This window comes from Cynocephalus volans, chromosome 14 (genome assembly GCF_027409185.1).
Source record: "Cynocephalus volans isolate mCynVol1 chromosome 14, mCynVol1.pri, whole genome shotgun sequence".
In the NCBI taxonomy this organism is placed as follows: Eukaryota; Metazoa; Chordata; class Mammalia; order Dermoptera; family Cynocephalidae; genus Cynocephalus; species Cynocephalus volans.
The window spans coordinates 70113009-70132812 of record NC_084473.1 but is presented as its reverse complement, the minus strand read 5'-3'; the positions used below and the strand labels follow the sequence as shown (position 1 = coordinate 70132812).

General features: G+C 38.1%; 1 protein-coding gene across 2 annotated transcripts in view; it reads left to right on the top strand.

The window, feature by feature from the left end:
- The window catches only part of DUSP11 (dual specificity phosphatase 11), a 29150-nt gene extending 15597 nt beyond the window's left edge, over positions 1 to 13553 (top strand). The window contains exons 8-10 of one of the 2 annotated variants that reach the window (XM_063078329.1): positions 7228 to 7413; positions 9988 to 10122; positions 11622 to 13553. In XM_063078329.1, coding sequence (XP_062934399.1) covers positions 7228 to 7413; positions 9988 to 10122; positions 11622 to 11679 — 379 coding nt within the window. In that variant the 3' untranslated portion in view covers positions 11680 to 13553. Of the gene's footprint in view, positions 1 to 7227; positions 7414 to 9987; positions 10487 to 11621 lie in introns of those variants that run through there. The other variant, XM_063078330.1, reaches the window with a different exon arrangement.
- The last annotated feature ends 6251 nt before the right edge of the window (positions 13554 to 19804 follow it).

The window sequence follows — 19804 nt, the reverse complement described above, 5'->3', positions numbered from 1 at the left end:
AATGGCATTGAAAACATGTTCAATGAAATAATAGCAGAAAACTTCCCAGGTATAAGGAGAGATACAGATGATCAAATATAGGAAGCTCAAAGATCTCCCAACATATTCAACCCAAAAAGGTACTCTCCGAGACATGTTATAGTCAAACTGGCAAAACTCAAAGACAGAGAGAATTTTAAAAGCTGCAGTAGAGAAGCATCAAGTCACCTATGAGGGAACCTTTCTCAGATTAACATCAGAGTTTTCATCAGAAACCCTAAAAGCCAGAAGAGAATGGGATGATATATTCAAAATACTAAAAGACAAAAATTGCCAGCCAAGAATACTTAACCTAGCAAGGCTATCCTTCCAAAATGAAGGACAAATAGTATGTTTCCCAGACAAACAAAAACTGTGGAAGTTCACTACCACATGACCAACCTTACAAGAAATTCTGAAGGGAATGCTGTGTCTGGCACCTGAAAAACAACCATGACTACCATGAATACTCAAGATAGAACAAACCCACCAGTAAAATAAAATGTTAACAATAAGGAGAGAAAAAAAAGCTTATCCACTGTTCCAGGAAACCAGCAAACACAGAAGACAATGGGTAAATCAGAAAGAAAAGAACAAAAGATGTTTAAAACATCCAAGCAGAAATCACTATAATGCCAGCAGTAAATCAGTACCTTTCAATAATAACTCTTAATGTAATAGGTTTGAATTCCTCACTCAAAAGACACAGACTGACTGACTGGATTAAAAAGGTTGACCCAACAATATGCTGCCTTCAAGAGACTCACCTCACCTGTAAGTACACACAGAGACTAAGAGTGAAAGGATGGGAAAAGATACACCATGCAAATAGAAATGAAGAAAGAGCCAGAGTAGGTATTCTTATATCAGATAAAATAGCCTGTAAACTAAAAACCATAAAAAGAGATAAAGAAGGCCACTATATAATGATAAAAGGATCTATCCAACAAGAAGACATAACAATCATAAATATTATGCACCCAACATCGAGCAGCCAGATTCATAAAGCAAACACTGTTAGACCTAAAGAAAGAGATAGACACTAATACCATAATAGTTGGGGATCTGAACACCCCACTCTGCACATTGGACAGATCATCTAGGCAAAAAAATCAGAGAAACACAGACCTAAATAACACTTTAGACCAATTGGACTTGGCAGAGATATTCAGAACATTTCATCCAACAACATCAGAATATTCATTCTTCTCTTCAGCACAGGGAACATTCCCCAGGATAGATCACGTGTTAGGTCACAAATCAAGTCTCAACAAACTCAAAAAAATTGGAATTATTCTATATATTTTTTCAGACCACAACAGATTGAAACTAGAAATCAGTAACAGATGAAACTCTGGAAACTATACAAATACATGGAAATTAAACAACATTCTACTTAATGACATCTGGGTTCAAGAAGAAATTACACAGGAAATCAAAAAATTTATTGAAACTAATGAAAATAATGACACATCATACCAAAACATGTGGGATACTGCGAAAGCAGTACTAAAGGGAAAAGTTATTGCACTAAATGCTTGCTTCAGAAGAATGGAAAGATGGCAAGTAAACAACCTAACACTTCACCTTAAAGAATTAGAAAAACAAGAACAATCCAAACCCAAAGTTAGTAGACATAAGATCAGAGTAGAACTAAATGAATTAGGAACCCAAAAACGATACAGCAGATCAATGAAACAAAAAGTTGTTTGTTTGTTTGTTTGTTTGTTTGTTTGTTTGTTTGTTTTGACCAGTAAGGGGATCACAACCCTTGGCTTGGTGTTGTTTGCACCATGCTCAGCCAGTGAGCACACCAGCCATCCCTACGTAGGATCCAAACCTGCGGCATTGGTGCTATCCGCACCACACTCTCCCGAGTCAGCCATGGGGCCGGCCCACAAAAAGTTTTTTGAAAAGATAAATAAAATTGACAAACCATTAGCAAGGCTAACTAAAAAAAGAGGAGAGAAGACACAAATAACAAAAATTAGAAATGAAAATGGTGATATTACAACCAATATATCAGAAATACAAGGAATCATTAGAGACTACTATAAACAACTATATGCCAAGAAATTTGAAAATCTGGAGAAGATGGATAAATTTTTGGACACATGCAAACTACCAAAAGTGAGCCAAGAAGACAGAAAATCTGAACATACCAATAACAATCAAAGAGATTGAAGCTGTTATCAGCAGTCTCCCAACAAAGAAAAGTACAGGACCAGATGGCTTCACTGCAGAATTCTACCAAACCTTTAAAGAAAAATTAATACCAATTCTCTATGAACTATTCAAAAAATTGACACAGAGGCCACTCTCCCAAACTCATTCTATGAGGCAAACATCACCCTGATACCAAAACCAGATAAAAATACAACAAAAAAAGAAAACTACAGGCCAATATCGTTGATGAATATGGATGCAAAAATCCTCAATTAAATACTGGCTAATAGAATACATCAACACATACATAAAATTATACGCCATGATCAAGTGGGATTCATCCCAGGGATGCAAGGTTGGTTCAACATACACAAATCAATAAATGTGATACACCACATCAATAAAATCAAACACAAAAACCATATGATCATCTCTATAGATGCTGAAAAAGCATTTGACAGAATTAAACATTCATTCATGATAAAGACTCTCTATAAATTGGGCATAAAAGGAAAGTATCTCAACACAATTAAAACCATATATGACAAACCCACTGCCAATATAATCCTGAATGGAGAAAAAATGAAAGCTTTTCCCTTAAGAACAGGAACAAGACAAGGATGCCCACTCTCACCACTCCTATTCAATATAGTATTGGAAGTACTAGCCAGAGCAATCAGGGAAGAGAAGGAAATAAGGGGCATCCAGATTAGAAAAGATGAGGTCAAACTGTCCCTGTTTGCAGATGACATGATCCTATATATAGAACACCCTAAAGATTCAACAAAAAAACTCTTTTAGAGTTAATAAATGATTTCAGCAAAGTTGCAGGATACAAAATCAACACGCAAAATCAATAGCATTTCTATATTCTAACAATGAACTGTCAGAAAAAGAAGTCAAGAAATCTAGCCCATTTACAATAGCCACCAAAAAAATAAAATACCTAGGAATAAATTTAACCAAGGATGGGAAAAACTCTACGTTGAGAACTATAAACCACTGTTAAGAGAAATTGAAGAGGACACAAGAAGATGGAAAGATATCCCATGCTCTTGGATTGGAAGAATTAACATTGCGAAAATGCCCATACTACCCAAAGTGATCTACAGATTCAGTGCAATCCCCATCAAAATCCCAATGACGTTTTTCTTAGAATTGTAAAAAACAATCCTCACATTCATATGGAAGGAAAAAAGACCACGAATAGCCAGAGTAATCCTGAACAAAAAAATAAAGCCAGAGGCGTAACACTAACTGACTTTAAACTATACTACAAAGGTATAGTAACCAAAACTGCATGGTACTGACATAAAAACAGACACATGGACCAATGGAACAGAATAGAGAGTCCAGAAATCAACCCATGCACCTACAACCATCTGATCTTTGACAAAGGCTCCAGTATTACACACTGGGAAAGAGACTGCCTCTTCTGTAAATGGTGCTGGGAAAACTGGATATTCATATGTAGGAGAATGAAACTAGACCCGTACCTCTCAGCATATACCAAAATCAACTCAAAATGGATTAAAGAATTAAATATATATCCTGAAACAATAAAACTCCTTAAAGAGAACATAGGGGAAACACTCCAGGAAGTAGGATTGGGTACAGACTTTATGAATATGACCCCAAAAGCACAGGCAACCAAAGGAAAAATAAACAAATGGGATTGTATGAAACTAAAAAGCTTCTGCACAACAAAAGAAACAATTAGAGCAAAAAGACAACCGATAGAGTGGGAGAAAATATTTGTAAAATATACATCGGACAAAGGATTAATATCCAGAATATACAAGGAACTCAAACAACTTAACAGCAAAAAACCAAGGAACCCAATTAAAGAAATGGGTAAAGGAGCTGAACAGGCATTTCTCAAAGATACACGAATGGCCAAGAGACACATGAAAAAATGCTCAACATTACTCAGCATTTGAGAAAGGCAAATCAAATCCACTTTTAGATACCATCTCACTCCAGTTAGGACGGCTAATAGCCAAAAGGCAGAATGACAAATGCTGGCAAGGATGTGGAGAAAAAGGAACCTTCCTACACTGTTGGTGGGACTGCAAAATGGTGCAGCCTTTATGGAAAATGGTATAGAGGTTCCTCAAACAACTACAGATAGATCTACCATATGACCCAGCTATTCCACTGCTGGGTATATACCCAGAGGAATGGAAATCATCATGTCAAAGGGTTACCTGTACTCCCATGTTTATTGCAGCTCTATTTACAATAGTCAAGAGTTGGAACCAGCCCAAATGTCCATCATCAGATGAGTGGATAAGGAAAATATGGTATATCTGTCCAACGGAATAGGAATACTACTCTGCTATATAAAAGAAAATGAAGTACAGTCATTCACAGCAACATGGATGGACTTAGAGAACATTATATTAAGTAAAATAAGCCAGGCACAGAAAGAAATAGCACATGTTCTAACTTATTTGTGGGAGCTAATAAAAATAAATAAATAAATATATGAATGAACGGGACGGGAGAAAGAAGACACAACAATCACAACAATTCCTTGATTTTGTTAAGACAAGTGAATAGATATGATGTTGATGGGGGGGAGAGGGAGCAGGAGGGAGGAAAAGGAGGAATTGGTAATGGGACACGAAAATAAATTATATTGTATATTGATAAAATAATTTTAAAAATAAATAAAATTTAAAATAAAAATACTTTATTACTAAAAAAAAGTGCTAATGATCGTTTGAGCCTTTGGTGAGTTGTGATCTTTTTGCTGGCGAAGGATCTTGCCTGGATTTTGATGGCTACTGAATGAAAAGGGTGGTGGTTGCTGAGGCTGGGGTGGCTGTGGCAATTTTTAAAAATATGACAACAATGAAGTTTGCCTCTTCAGTAGACTCTTCCTTTCACATAAGGTTTCTCTGTAGCGTGCGATGCTGTTTGATAGTATTTTACCCACAGTAGGACTTCTTTCAAAGTTGGAGTCAGTCCTCCCAGAACTTGCCACTGCTTTATAAACCAAGTTTATGTAATATTTTAAATCCTTTGTTGTCATTTCGACAATGTTCACAGCATCTTCACCAGTAGTAGATTCCGTCTTATCCGTAAGAAGCAACTCTTCATCTATTAAAGTTTTATCATGAGATTGCAGCAAATCAGTCACATCTTCAGGCTCCACTTCTGATTCTAGTTCTCTTGCTGTTTCCACCACATCTGCAGTCACTTTCTCCACTGAAATCTTGAGCCCCTCAAAGTCATCCATGAGGGTAGGAATCACCTTCTTCCACTCCTATTAACGTTGATATTTTGACCTCCTCCATGCATCACAAATGTTCTTAATGGCATCAAGAAAGGTGAATTCTTTCCAGAAGGTTTTCAATTTACTTTGTTCAGCTCCATCAGAGGAATAACAATCTATGGCAGCTATAGCCTTATGAAATACATGTCTTAATAAGATTTGAAAGTCAAAATTAGTCCTTGATCCTTGGCTTGCAGAATAGATGTTGTGTTAGCAGGCATGAAAACAAGATTAAATTCCTTCTACATCTCCACCAGAGCTCTTGGGCGACTAGATGCTTTGTCAGTGAGGAGTATATTTTTAAAGGAGTCTTTTTTTCTGAGCAATAGGTCTCAACAATGGGCTTAAAATATTCAGTAAACCATGGTGTAAACTGATGTGTTGTCATCTTGGCTTTATTGTTCCATTTACAAAGCACAGGCAGAGCAGATTTAGCATAATTCTTAAGGGCTGTAGGGTTTTTGGAATGGTACATGAGCATTGGCTTCAGTTTAAAGTCCCCAGCGACATTAGCCCCTAACAAGAGAGTCAGCCTGTCCTTTGAAGCTTTGAAGCCAAGCATTGATTTCTCTCTAGCCATGAAAGTCCTAGATGGCATCTTCCTCCAATATATATAAGGCTGTTTTGTCTACATTGAAAATTCGGTGTAGCCATCTTCATCACTGATCTTAGCTAGATCTTCTGGATCTCTTGCTGCAGCTTCTACATGAGCACCTGCTGCTTCACCTTGCACTTTTATGTTATGGAGACGGCTTCTTTCCTTAAACCTCATGAACCAGCCTCTGCTAGCTTCCAACTTTTCTTCTGTAGCTTCTTCACCTTCCTTAGCCGTCACAGAATTGAAGAGAGTTAGGGTCTTGCTCTGGATTAGGCTTTGACTTAATAAGGGAATGTGACTGGTTTGATCTATCCAGATCACTAAAACTTTCTTGATATCAGCAATAAGGCTGTTTTGCTTTCTTATCATTCGTGTGTTAACTGGAGTAGCACTTTTAATTTCCTTCAAGATCTTTTCCTTTGCATTCATAACTTGGCTAACTGTTTGGTGGAAGAGGCCTAGCTTTTGACTTATCATCTCTTTTGAAATGCCTTCTTCACTAAGCTTAATCTTTTCTAGCTTTTGGCTTAAAGTGGGAGACATGCGACTCTTCCTTTCACTTGACCACTTAGAGGCCTTTGTAGGATTATAAATAGGTCTAATTTCAATGTTGTTGTGTCTTGGGGGGATAGGGAGGCCTGAGGAGAGGGAGAGAGGCAGTGGAATGGCCAGTTAGTGAAGCAGTCAGAACACACACATTTATTGATTAAGTTCACTGTGTTATATGGGCGTGGTTGTGGCATCCCAAAACAATTACAATAGTAACATCAAAGATCACTGATTACAGGTCACCCTAACAGATATAATAGTAATGAAAAAGTTTGAAAAATTGCGAGAATTACCAAAATGATACAGAGACGCAAAGTGAGTACTTGCTGTTGGAAAAAGGGCACTGATAGACTTGCTTGATGCAGGGTTGCCACAGCCTTCAATATGTAAAATATGCAGTATCTGCAAAGTGCAGTAAAGTGCAATAAAATGAGGTGTGCCTGTCATTTATGTTGCATATATTCATTTTTCTGGTAGCTTGTTTACTTGCTGGGGGAAACCAAAACAAATAGGAATGGAGGAGGAAGGGATTGTTCCATTTCTAGGCCAAAATATAGTCACTAAATTGGCTACTAAATTTGGAAACCAATAATATTGTGGAAATGTTCTCTTTGAGGAACCGGAATTCCATTGTTTCCAGCTCAAGTGATTTTGAAGAGTCAGCACATCTCATGGAACCAGTCCATACCACTAATAAGTCTATTAACCGAGGACCGAGGTATTACCTACATCGGATCCAAGATTACCCAGGGCCTTCTCAGCATTTCCACACCCACACCCCCAATTTGCAACAGTCAGTCAGGTACCTCTGCTTTCTCTTTTTCTAGAATTGAAATAGAAATTAATACTATAAATTAATGAAAACACAGCATGATAATGAGAAGTAATGATGGTTTCTTATGGATCAGTGTCAACCAGGAGATATCATCCTGCTATGTATTTTGCGTTTAGGACTGGAAAATCAAATACAGGATGGGGGAGTATATGACTTTTCAGAGGCAGTTAGAAAAGAGACTTATAAATTTTTACTGATTTTAAACTTAGTTTAAGCCAGGAGTTTGATGTGGCTACCAAAAAGAATCTTGCTTCTTAGGCCACATTAATTGTGGTATAGTTTTCAGAATAAGGAAGGTGGTTATTTAAGGAGTAAATACAAAGTATAAGAAAAAGTAAAACTCCAATAGAGAAATTTGTAAAAGATTTGAACGGATATATCACCAAAGTATTTTCACTTGGGAAATGGGAAAAACCTCAGTACCGTTAAAATAGTCAGGGTTCTCCAGAGAGACAGAACCAGGAGGGTACTTCAGAATGTTCATGGAGAAATGGAATTAAAAGATAATACAAATTTTCCATGAACTTTTTGCAGTACCCTGGTATAGTCATGAGCTGCATAATGTTTAGGTCAATCATGGACCACATAAATAATGGCGCTCCCATAAGATTATGATGGCTATACCATATAGCCTAGGTTTGTAGTTGGCTATACTATCTAGGTCAGTGTAAGTACACTTAATGATGTTTGTACAACAAAATCCCCTAACGATGCATTTCACAGAATGCATCCCTGTCATTAAGCAAGCAATGAGTGTAGATAGATACATGAGAGGAGCTTTATTAGGGAAATTGGTTCACGTGGTCATGGAGCCTGAGAAGTCCTGCAGTATGTTGTCTGCAAGCTGGAGCCCCAGGTATACTAGTAGTATGGCTCAGTCCAAGTCCAAAAGCCTTAAAACCAGGGAAGCTGATGGTATAACTCTCAGTCTAAGGCCAAAGGCCTTAGAACTTGAGTGGGCTGGTGGTGCAAGTTCCAGAGTCCAAAGGCTGGAGAACCTGGGTTTCTGACCTCCAAGTAGAAAAAGAAGGGTATCCCAGCTCCAGAAGAGAGAGAACAAATTTGCCTTTCCTCTGCCTTCTTATTCTGAGTCCCCAGCCGACTGGATGTTGCCCACCCACATTGAGGGGGGAATCTTCCCCAGTGAATCCACTGACTCACAAGCTAATCTCTGGAAACATCCTCATAGACACATCCAGAAATAATGCTTTACCGGCCATCTAGATATCCCAAAAATCTAGTCGAATTGACACTTAAAATTAACCATCACAAGTAGCAAGGTCTTATTCTTTCCCTGCTAATTTAGCAACAGTTTTTGATGAGCAGGCCAGTGTAGCGGTTGTCAGGCTGGACCTGGATTTGCATTCTGGCACTGCCATTCACCCACTGTATGATCTTGGGTAAGATACGTAGCTTCTCAAAATTTCCATTTCCTCCTCAATTAGGTGGAGATTTTAATCTACATACCCCATCGGGGTTTTTGATTAATACATGCGTTAAAGCAGTTTAGCACATTGTAAACACTTTTAAAAAGTTGTTGGCATTGTTAAAAGATGTAAACGTTTCAGAAAGATGTTGCTAGTGGCATTAGAAATTGGTATAACACTTTTAATAGCTATAAAAACGCTCGTAGCTTATAATTCCATGTTGAGACTAAGGAAATACTTAAAAATATGGAAAAAGTTGTATTAATTCAGTCATTCAACACATTTCTCTAACTCCCCACTATTGTATCAGACACTGGGCTAGGTGCTCAGGATACAGTAGTATATGTTCTGAGATGTTAATGTCAGCATTATTTATGGTAGTGGAAAAACTGGTAGGAGCCTAAATTTCTAACCATGGAGAATATAGCTTAGTAATTATTATATTCATACTATGACATTTTATGAAGCCACTGAAAGTGATAGCTCACTTATGATAAGTAAAAATAATAGGTTATGATTTAAGAGTCAAAAAAAGATGCCAGGGGAAAAAGACCAAAAGGAAATACTAACCAATTGAATTAGATTGAGTAGGATTAAGGGTTTTGGGGGGCTTATTTATTCTTAGGTCTCCAAATTTTCTTTTGTATGATTACATCGGGTTTACTGATCTTGCTTTTAAAATAGTTAAATTTAAATCCTAATTTATTTATTTATAAAGTGAAAGCAGCTTTCTGTTTTCAATACTAAATAGCTTATTCTGTCTTATGTCAACCCTACTGGACTTTTGGAGAGAAAATATCTGGTTAGACTAGTAGGGGCATATCTCTATAGGGAAAGGTGGGAAGTTTCCTGAGAGCCTCCTGTGTTCTAGGACATTGTAGGTAATTTAAATGTATTGTCTTAATTTACCTTCATAACAGCCCGCGAAGATGGAAGGTATTATTAGCTTCATTTTATAAAGAATGAAGAAATATAAAGGTTAAGTAATTCATCTGCTAAGCCACCCAGGAAGGAAATAGTAGAATCCAAATATCTGTGTTTTATTTTATAAAGCTTATTATGTATTTTATTAATCCTAATAATGGCTTATTACTTTTTGTTTGGTTTGTTTAAGAAAATTTTCACAGAATCGGGATGTTTCCCAGAGAGGCTATATCCGTCCTCCTGGTCCCCCTGGAGAGGACTATTCTCAAAGGAGATATTCTTGGAATGTGAAGCCAAATGCCCGTCAAGCAGCCCAGAATAAAAGGTGGTATTCTGACAGTTACTACAGACTGTCCTATCCAACCTATTGGGGCTGGGCTGAGTGATACAAACCTATCCTGGAAATCCACCTGGAGACCAGAGCTGGACTGAAGATAGCTGGAATGACTTAACGAGATCAGGTCAAATGAGGTTTTTAAAAATCTATTTTATTGCTCTCTTATGTGTTCAAGCTTAAGGAAAAATCATATCGATATTTACATCTTTGCTGGTAAATTTGTAGTAATTATAACAGTGCAGGAAAAAAACCTGTCATTCCAGTCTTAAATTTTTCTAAAGGAAGATGATATTTTAGAACTAATAAAGTATTAAGGACTTCCCTTGCAAATTATTTTTTAAAATTCAATCTTGCTTTCCTGTGTATTTTCTTCTCAGTAGGCTTGTTCTATATGAGTTGTTTGTATGTACAGAAATTTTTAGCGTTTTGTCATGTTCAGTTATGACCTTGTCATTAAGGGTATCTTTTTTTTCCCCTAACTGTTCAAAATTTCTATAAAAGTCTACGTAGGAGACAATTTCTCTAGAACCTATCTGTAATTCTTTAGTCACTATCTGTAATTAATTATGTTTTTGGTTTGGTGGCTAGCTGGCACAGGGATTGAACCCTGGGAAATTGGGGTATTTTTATGATTAGATATTTCTTTCTTTTGCAGCCACTTGTGGGATTTGACCAACCTCCTTTCATTGAATTGCCAGATATGCCATCTAATGCAGGAGTGGATAAACTTTTAGGAACTGACTGTCAATTGAGCAAGAGAGACTGATTAATAGATCAGAATGCTGGTTTTTAAAATTATAGTGGGTAATGACAGTATAATTGTCATCAGCTGGATAGAACTATCCAGAAAACTTGAAAACTTTTATAGATTATAAATGTTGCTTTTCAGATCCCTGTACCAACCAGCCACCCCCAAAAAGAAAAAATGTTGCTTGATGGACAGAGTAGGATATGACCATTTAAAGCCTGGGACACCTGAGAAGACTCTTTGTGTTGTTGTGCTTCTGTTGAACATAACCTCCTGGGGTCTTTCTCCAGTTGCCTCAAAGTGAAGTGGTGGTTTACCTTGACTTTTTCTGAGTTGTCTCTTCTGTTGGTGTACCTCTGGAACACACAGACAGATAACTTGGCCGGGTGTTAATTATTTTTAGTTGCAGAGGAAGCCAGAAACCTTTGCTTGCTGGAGGAAGTGTCTCATCATCATGACACATAGGAGGCCTCAGTAAATATTTGATGAATACGTGGGCAACATGGCTTCATTTTTTAAAGCCTCTGATTTTGAAGATTTGTATCACCAGATGTCTGATATGTGACAGTTATTTTCTCTGTTCTCTCTTGCATATATGAATAACATGTGGAACTTAACCTTAAGGAATTACTCTAACCTAACTATTCACCTTGTCTGTATCTAATTGGTTTAGTCAAGTTGCTATACTTCATCTAAGTGATGGCTCATAAAGTTTTTCTCTGTTCACCGTATTTAACAGAGATGCAAAAGCTCTTCTTACTAAAAAGGCTGCGGTTGTTCCCCATGGTATATCATGAAGGCTCACCTGGGAAGAAACTGGAGCAAGACAACTGGTTAGACAAAACAGAACAAGCAGGGGCAGGTATGGGAATCCAGCTACTCTTAATAGTTTTAAAGAACCCTCTGGCAAGCAGCTTCTAAGGAGGACACTGCCAGCAGAAGTGCCACCATATAAACACTACCACCTTCAAAAAATTATTCTTGACCCTTTTGTCCCCTCTATGTCCTCCCCAATTCAGTTATCAATGTGGCTTGTTAAAAAACTAGTCACATTTGATATCTCGTGTCTCATTTATTCTTCAACACGCTGGTTCTGGCTTCTGCTCACACCACACCACTGAAAGTCCTCTGGCTAAAGAGACCAGCTGCTCCCTTTTCTAAAAGGTCTTTAGTAGTCTATTTAGGCTTCTAAAATTTTTATTTTTATTAAATAACATATATGAGTAGTTTAAAATTGAAATAGGTCTACTGAGATTACCATGAAAAAGAGCAGTCCCCCACCTCGACCCCTGATTATCATTTCCCAAAGGCAACTACTTTAAGTATTTTTGCATTACCTTCTGTATTTGCCTGCATATTTAAATAATATGCTTATATTGCCACTTTTTGATTTTTCAATTTGCAATAGTATCTGTTGACTGCCTACTATAGTAGATAAGGATTTAGCTCTTTCACAATATCTACCCATACCACGTTGTTTCCCACTTTTCATTAAATCAGTAGTCTAAGTTTATGTTATTTACTAGGTAAAAATTCATCACAAGCCATAGTGTACCATGATTATGTTTCCTTTCTTATACTCCTTCCCCTGCCCCCCCGCCCCCACTTATTTTTGCCTAGTTTGTTTGCCTCTTTTCCTATGGACCTGCCTCTTTTCCTGTGGATCTATCACTAAGTCATTCTCAAAATCTCTAACAGCATTATAAAATTTCTCTTAATATGAGAAAATACATCAGATTCTTTTTTGTTTTAAGTCTTTCCTGGACCCCTCTTAACCTGTTCCAGGTTGGGTGCTGTATTAGTTTGCTAGGGCTGCAATAAGTAAGTACCACAGACTGGCTATCGTAAAATAACTGAAGTTTATTTTCTCAAAATTCTGGAGACTAGAAGTCCAAGATCAGCAGGGTTGGTTTCTTCTGAGGCCTCTCTTCTTGTCTTGTCGATGGACATCTTCTCCCTGTGTCTTCACATGGTCTTCCTCCTGTGTTTGTGTCCAAATTTTCCTTTTATAAGGATGCCAGTCATATAGGATTAGGGCCCACCCTAATGACCTTATTTTAACATTATTCGCCTCCTTAAAGACTCTATCTCCAGATACAGTCACATTCTGAGATAGTGGGTGTTAGGATTTCAACATATGAATTTGGGGCGCAGGGGTACAGAACTCTGCCTAAAACAGCACAGTCGTTGTTCTCTAGACCTAGAGCATAGCTCCTGCCAGGGATTTCTCTTCACTTTCACTCTAGTAATTTCTTATGCACCCCCTCCTCTCTCTTGGATCCCATCAGCTGCTGCTTTTGTGATTTACTTCCCTGTTTGGTGAAGTATCCCCTTAGTAGCTTCACTAGGAAGATCAATGCGATATAATTTTTCAAGACTGTTGCATGTCTGAAATAGGTTTATTTTAATCTTTGACTGCATTAATAGTTTGAAAGCCTATAGAATTGTAGGTAAGCACTTTTAAATGCATTATTGTTGTAGATTTCATTGTTGCTGTTGAAGTCCTGTGATGTTCTGATTCCAGAACTTTTGTTTGTGACTTATAATTTTTCTCCCAGGAAGCTTTAAGATCAGGTGTTCTGAAATCTCATGCTGTAGTGTGGGTATTTTTGTATTCATAATTCTAGTACTTAATGAGATCTTTTAATCTAGCAAGTTATGTGCTTTAGTTCTGGGAAATTTTCTTTTCATTTTATTCTATTTTCTTTTTCAGGATCTTCTATTAGTTGAATATTGGATTTTCTGAAATTATATTTTTTCGTCTTATTTTCCATTTTTAATGTTTTTGCTTTTTTTTTTAAATAGGATTTCTTCAGCTTTATCATCTACTTTTCTTTTGACTGTTTAAATTTTCTATTTTTTTCTGCTATATGTTTTTAATGTCTAAGAGCTAGCTCTTACTTTCTGAATGGCATTTTTTTTTTCAGAACAATGGCCATTCTTTTTCTTTTTCTTTTTTTAATGAATCCATTATCTCTCTAACTTTATCAATTATTTTTTAAAGCTTTTTTCTGTTCCTTGCATCAACTGTTTTCTTTTTTTCTTCTTTTTCCCACCATATTTGTTTATGCCTCTGCCTCATCTGTCATGTTAGAGGTATTCTTGAACTATCTGGTGCCCATATTTATTTGCCCATGTGTCCTTAAGATTGAGGCACCAAAAGCTGATGGAAGCTCTAGTCTTGTTGTGGTAGACTTGTAAGGAGGTGGTTAGTCAGCTTGCTTTTTGTTAGTTTCCCCCTGCCATACACATTTAGATTTTATTTTTCTCCATTTTGACAGTTACCTTTGAAAATTGTATTGCCATCTCCCATCTACCATTTGTCATCTCTCCCATTCTCCTGTGAATTTTTATCTTTAAAAATTCCTTAGCTGTCATTTTGGTGGCGTTTGGGTAGGAAGTGGAGATGTAGGCACGAGTTCGAGCCGACCAGTGTAATGAGAATTTAATTGCCAAATAAATTACTTTTTAGGTTTATCTGCAGTCTGGTAAGCTTGTGTATCATGTCCCATGATTTGGATCTATAATGTCAACCAAAAACACTTCTACTATGGAGGGAGGCCCCATATAGGATCCTGCCTGAACCTCCTTTCCAGTGTAATTCTAACAACTACTAGAATTGAAAACAAGTTCATTCGTGTTGTTCCCGTCTTGGAAATCTGGAATGACTTATGGCCTTCAGAATCCATTTCAGCTCCTTGTCAAGGCTTTCTGTGATCTTACTCTAAACTGACTTTTCAGAGCCCCCTACTATATTCCACTCCCATTTCTCAGTTTCCCAGCCATTTCCTGAGTACATTGTGTTATACAGGCTTATGCTGCCATGTCTTTATCTTTCAGGTTGTTTTCTTGACTGTGTTGTCTGTCCTATCGTCTGTGTGAGAAAATCATTCTCATTCTTTGTTTTGTTTTGTTTTTTGGTGGCTGGCCGGTACAGGGATCTGAACCCTTGACCTTGGTATTATAACATCATGCTCTAACCAAGTGAGCTAACCGGCCAGCCCTCATTCTCACTCTTTAAGCCACATCTTCTCAGCAAAGCCCTCTCCCAACCCTACCCCCAAGTGAATGATTCCTTTTTCTACAAAGTACCTTGTATCTTTATTTAGCATTTATTTCATTTATATCTCATGCTATATGAAACACAGGTTCTAGAGCTCTGTCTCAGATTCCCTCAACCCCCTCCTCCTCTGTGACAGCACCCACCTGCCTCCTGGACCGCACTCCCTTTTTTTGCCTTTGCCAGCAAACCTTATTGAGATCCCCGAGTTGACTAGAGCCCAAGTTAAACTCTAGGCCTGCATGGTCCTTACAGCCCCCACACCAAGCCTTCTCTGTTTCCATAGATGCTTTCTATGTTGGAGTTGGAGTTGGAGTAAATGCTATACTAAAAGCCATGGGATCTGGCTTTCTGAGCTGCCACTGAAGGGTGAAATTATGGTCCAGAGCTGTGGAAAAGTTGGCACTCTGGGTGGTATGGAGGGATGGGGATTGATTAATGAAATGCAGTGGACACAAAGGAGCTTGGCAGGCAAATGCCCCCTCCTGTCTTCCTGCTGGACTACTCTCAGCTGTGGTTTTGCCTTGGGAGCCTTCCAGAAAAGGTCCGGCCTGCTGAATGAACACATATGCCAAACGACCTGGTGTGTCTTCCTGGCTCATTGTGAAGCCCACCAGGGAGGTAACACATCACGTCACGTTGCTTTGCATCATTCCTTGCTTCACTTACCTTCTTCTCACGCTCACCACTCTGTTCTTACATATCTCAGGTAAAATACCAGAGCTTTAATCTTTGCCTTTGGCTCTGCTTTCTAAAAGACCTAAGCTAAGACACTCAGGTATTTGTTCAAAAATCTGGCAGAGTCAAAAAGCTTTTAGTTGTTCATCCACACATGTGAGAGTGGGAAATACCAGTTCTCTTCAACTGATATAGTATTTAAGTCCTACAAATATTTATACCTTCTAGAAACATAGAAATGTCAATTGCATCCAAGGTAACAATTTATCAAGAATTACAGGCTTCATTTTTGGGGTTATTTTCACATGGCATGGGAATAGTTTTTGGAGTCTAGGTATCTCACATGACCCATTTGTTCAGATAACACTTTTAAGGTTAGATGCTTTTTAACACTTGGTAACAGTTATGTATATTTAAGAAAGTCTTATATATTACAGAGGAGAACAAGGTTGATACTCTTTTGAAAGTTCTCATTTAACACCTTATCAAATCAGATCTTTTGAACTAATTTTATGATGCATATTGATAATCTCTACCCCTGTAGCTATAGGTGAAGGAATCTTTACCTCTGAGATGACTTTTTTTAAAAAGTAAAATCCATGCCTTTCTAGTGTATGGTTCTATGAACTTTAACAAATGCATACAGTTTTGTAACTACCACCACAATTGAAATATTAAAATTTCACCATCCCCCTAAATTCCCTCATGCTACTTTGCAGCCAGCCACTCCTGCCAACCCCAGACTCTGACAACTGCTGATCTGTGTTCTGTCCCTATAGTTTTGCCTTTCCTAGAATGTCAGGAAGTGGATATGCAGAGTATGTAGCCTTTCGTATCTAGCTTCTGTCATTTAGCATAAGACTTTTGAGATTTGTTCATGTCACTTGAGTGGATCAACAGTTCATTCCCTTTTGTTGCTGAGTTAGTATTCCATTGTGTGGATATACCACTATGTGTTTATCCATTTATCAGTTGAAAGACATTTGGGTCGTTCATAGTTTTTGAATTTTAAATGAAGCTGCCATAAACAGTTACATATAGGCTTTTGTGTGGAATTCTGTTCTTCCCTTGGAGTGGGATTACTGCAGAGGGGCAAGTGTATGTTTAATTGTATAAGAAACTGCCAAACCTTTTCAAAATGTCTATACTATTTTGCATGCCCATTGATTAGGTATGAGAGTTTCAGTTGTTCACATCCTCACCAGCACTTAGTACTGTTACTTTATAAATTGTAACTATTTGGATAAAAAGATGTAGTGTTGTCTCGTGGGTTTTTTTTTTTTTAATCAAGAACACAATTTTAAAATTAATGAAATAAAAAATAAAAATTTTAAGAATTAACTAATGAGGTGAAGAATGTGTGCACTGAAAACTAAAAAGAAAAAAATGCTGAAAGAAATTAATGATGACACAAATAGATGGAAAGGCATTTTGTGTTCATGGATTGGAAGACCTAATATTGTTAAAATATCAGTACTACCCAAATGTCTCGTGTTTTTTAAAAACAGCTTTTGTGATTATAATTGACAAATTATATAGTTTATTTTTTAAAGTATACAATGTGATACATTTTGACATGTACACACCCATGAAGCCATTACCACAATCAAGACAGAACATATCTATTACCCCAAAGTTTCCTTGTGTCCCTTTGTAATCCCCCCTTTCCACCCTAGGCCCCCTATCCAAGCAACCACTATGATATGCTTTCTGTCACTATAGGTTAATTTTATATAAATAGAATCATACAGTATGTACCCTTCTTGTGTCTGGTTTCTTTCATTCAGCACAATTATTTTAAGATTCGTCCATGTTACTATATATAGCAATCGTTGAAATTTGTTTATCCACTCACTTGATGAACATCTGACATCTGAGTTGTTTCCAGTTTTTGGTGGTTACAAACAAGCTGTTCTAAATTGAGACAACTTGTCAAAATGTCTTTTTAAGTGAACTTCATTGAGGCATACTTCATAGTCTAAAATGTACTCTTCTAAAGTGCATAATTGATTAATTTTGTCAAGTTCATACTCCCTTCTAATTAATCCCTTCAGGATATAGAACATTGGCTTTACCCCGAAGGTTCTTTCGGGGTCCTTTCCAGTCAGTGTCACCCACTCCCCCATCCTGAGCAACCATTGATTTGCTTTTAGTCACTCTAGAATAAATTCCTAGAATTTTGTAGAAGTGGAATCTGTATCATAATGTAGTTTTAGTTTCTGACTTTTTTGCTGAATGTTTTTTAGATTCATCCAAGTTGCAAGTATTGTTGGAATTATCTGTAGTTCATTACTTTTTAATCGCTGAGCAGTAGTTCATTGTGTGAGTTTACCCATTGATGTGTTTGGGGGCATTAGTTATTCCCAGGTTTTGGCTATTATGATTAAAGTTGATATGAACATTCATATATATGCTGCAGGACAGTTCTGCACCCTTTCTCGCTTGTGGCTCTCAAGAATAACTGCGGAATGTGCTGGGAGTGCAGCATCCTGTGATAAAGACGGACTGGCCAGAACAGCCTGGCTCTGTTCCAGTCCCCCCCCAGAAACAGGATTTCCTTCAGCACTTCAGCCCAGTGTGTCATGTGTAAAATCACAGGGTAAAAACCCAGGGTGAGCTGCCTTCTGGGGTCCCTCAGCTGCTGTGCAAGTGGGGCACATGCAGACAAGATTCCATCCACCTTGGGCAGCTTTCCCGAGCCTTGGGAGACTAGTTTGCAATGAATTCCAGGCTTTTGTTGTGCCTCACTGCCTATCTGTAAGTAATAAACCAGTTTCATGTGTGTGGTGGGTGTTCTGTCTCAGACATGTTGGTAACCAGTGCACAATGATCCTGCTTCACAAAATTGGTGTGGCAAGCAGGGTCCATTCTGACAAAACCATGGCTTCCTGCTAAAGAGGAGGGGTGATACCCCTCAGTACCAGGCCCAGGGCGGAGATGTCAGCTTGGGGATGCAGGGACTGGACTTGCAGCTGGGTGATTTGTGGGGAAGAAAGGAAGATAAGTGGGACATAGGTCACACACACACATATACACACACACACCTGTGGATGTGAGCTCGCTCGCTGTGTGAATTGAGGCAGAGAGAAAGTAGGGTAGAAATGGGATCATGTTGGGCACTTATATGATTGCTCATTCCTGGGGCTGCAGATCTTGGGAAATGGTTACAGATGGACCCTGAGGCACCTGAAAAGGACAGATGTATCCAGATGGTCCCTGAGACATCTGAGAGGGAGCCAACACATGCAATATGGTCCTTCACATAAAGAGAGACTCATCACAGAGAAGAGGGGCAGATATGGAAAAGGCCAGTGAAATCTTATCAGCCTGGTTGATGTGTGTGCTTGATAAAAGGACATTGCAGACCCAAATGGCTCTGGCTTGAGCTTGAGCTTAATGGTGCAGTTAGGAATGGGGCCCCACTGGAGGCCAATGGCCCTATGCTCCTGTCAAGATAAAATGGGAAAAGAGGGGAATTCAGACTTTTCTGGTGCAGCCAACACAGCAATATTACCAGGTTCCCTTAGGGAAAAAATATAAACTGATGACATCGGGTTTGGGGTGAACTTGGTGACCCATGGTGCTTCTCTGCTTGTGTGTGGGGGGACCCTTTTGTCCATTTTGTGTGCCAGTGACCATGGTTCCCAGCACTGAGTGCACTGTAGGCATTGATATTTTGGTTACTTGTGGCACAGAACATCACTGCTACTCGAGGTGGTATGCCCCTCACAGCTAAGAATTAGCACCTTAACAGTGGGGCATATCCATCCCTGCCTACTACCATATCTTGCTACAGTTTTACTGATTCATGCACCATTGCCAACAGCCTAGCCATCTGGTCAAGGGAATGGAAACTGAGTGACTGAACTGTTAAAAAGATACCCTGTATGGGAACAAGGACTATGGCAGCAGGTTGCTGTTGGAAAGGACAAATATACAGTAATTCCCCCTTATACACGGTTTTGCTTTCTGCAGTTTCAGTTGCCTTCGATCAACCACAGACTGAAAATATTAAGTTATTTCAAGGGGGGAGGAACACATTTACATACCTTTTATTACAGTATATTTTTATAATTGTTCTATTTTAAATTATTGTTAATCTCTTACTGTGCCTAATTTATAAGTTAAACTTTCTCATAGGCATGTGTGTATAGGTAAAAACAGTATATGTAGGGTTTGGTACT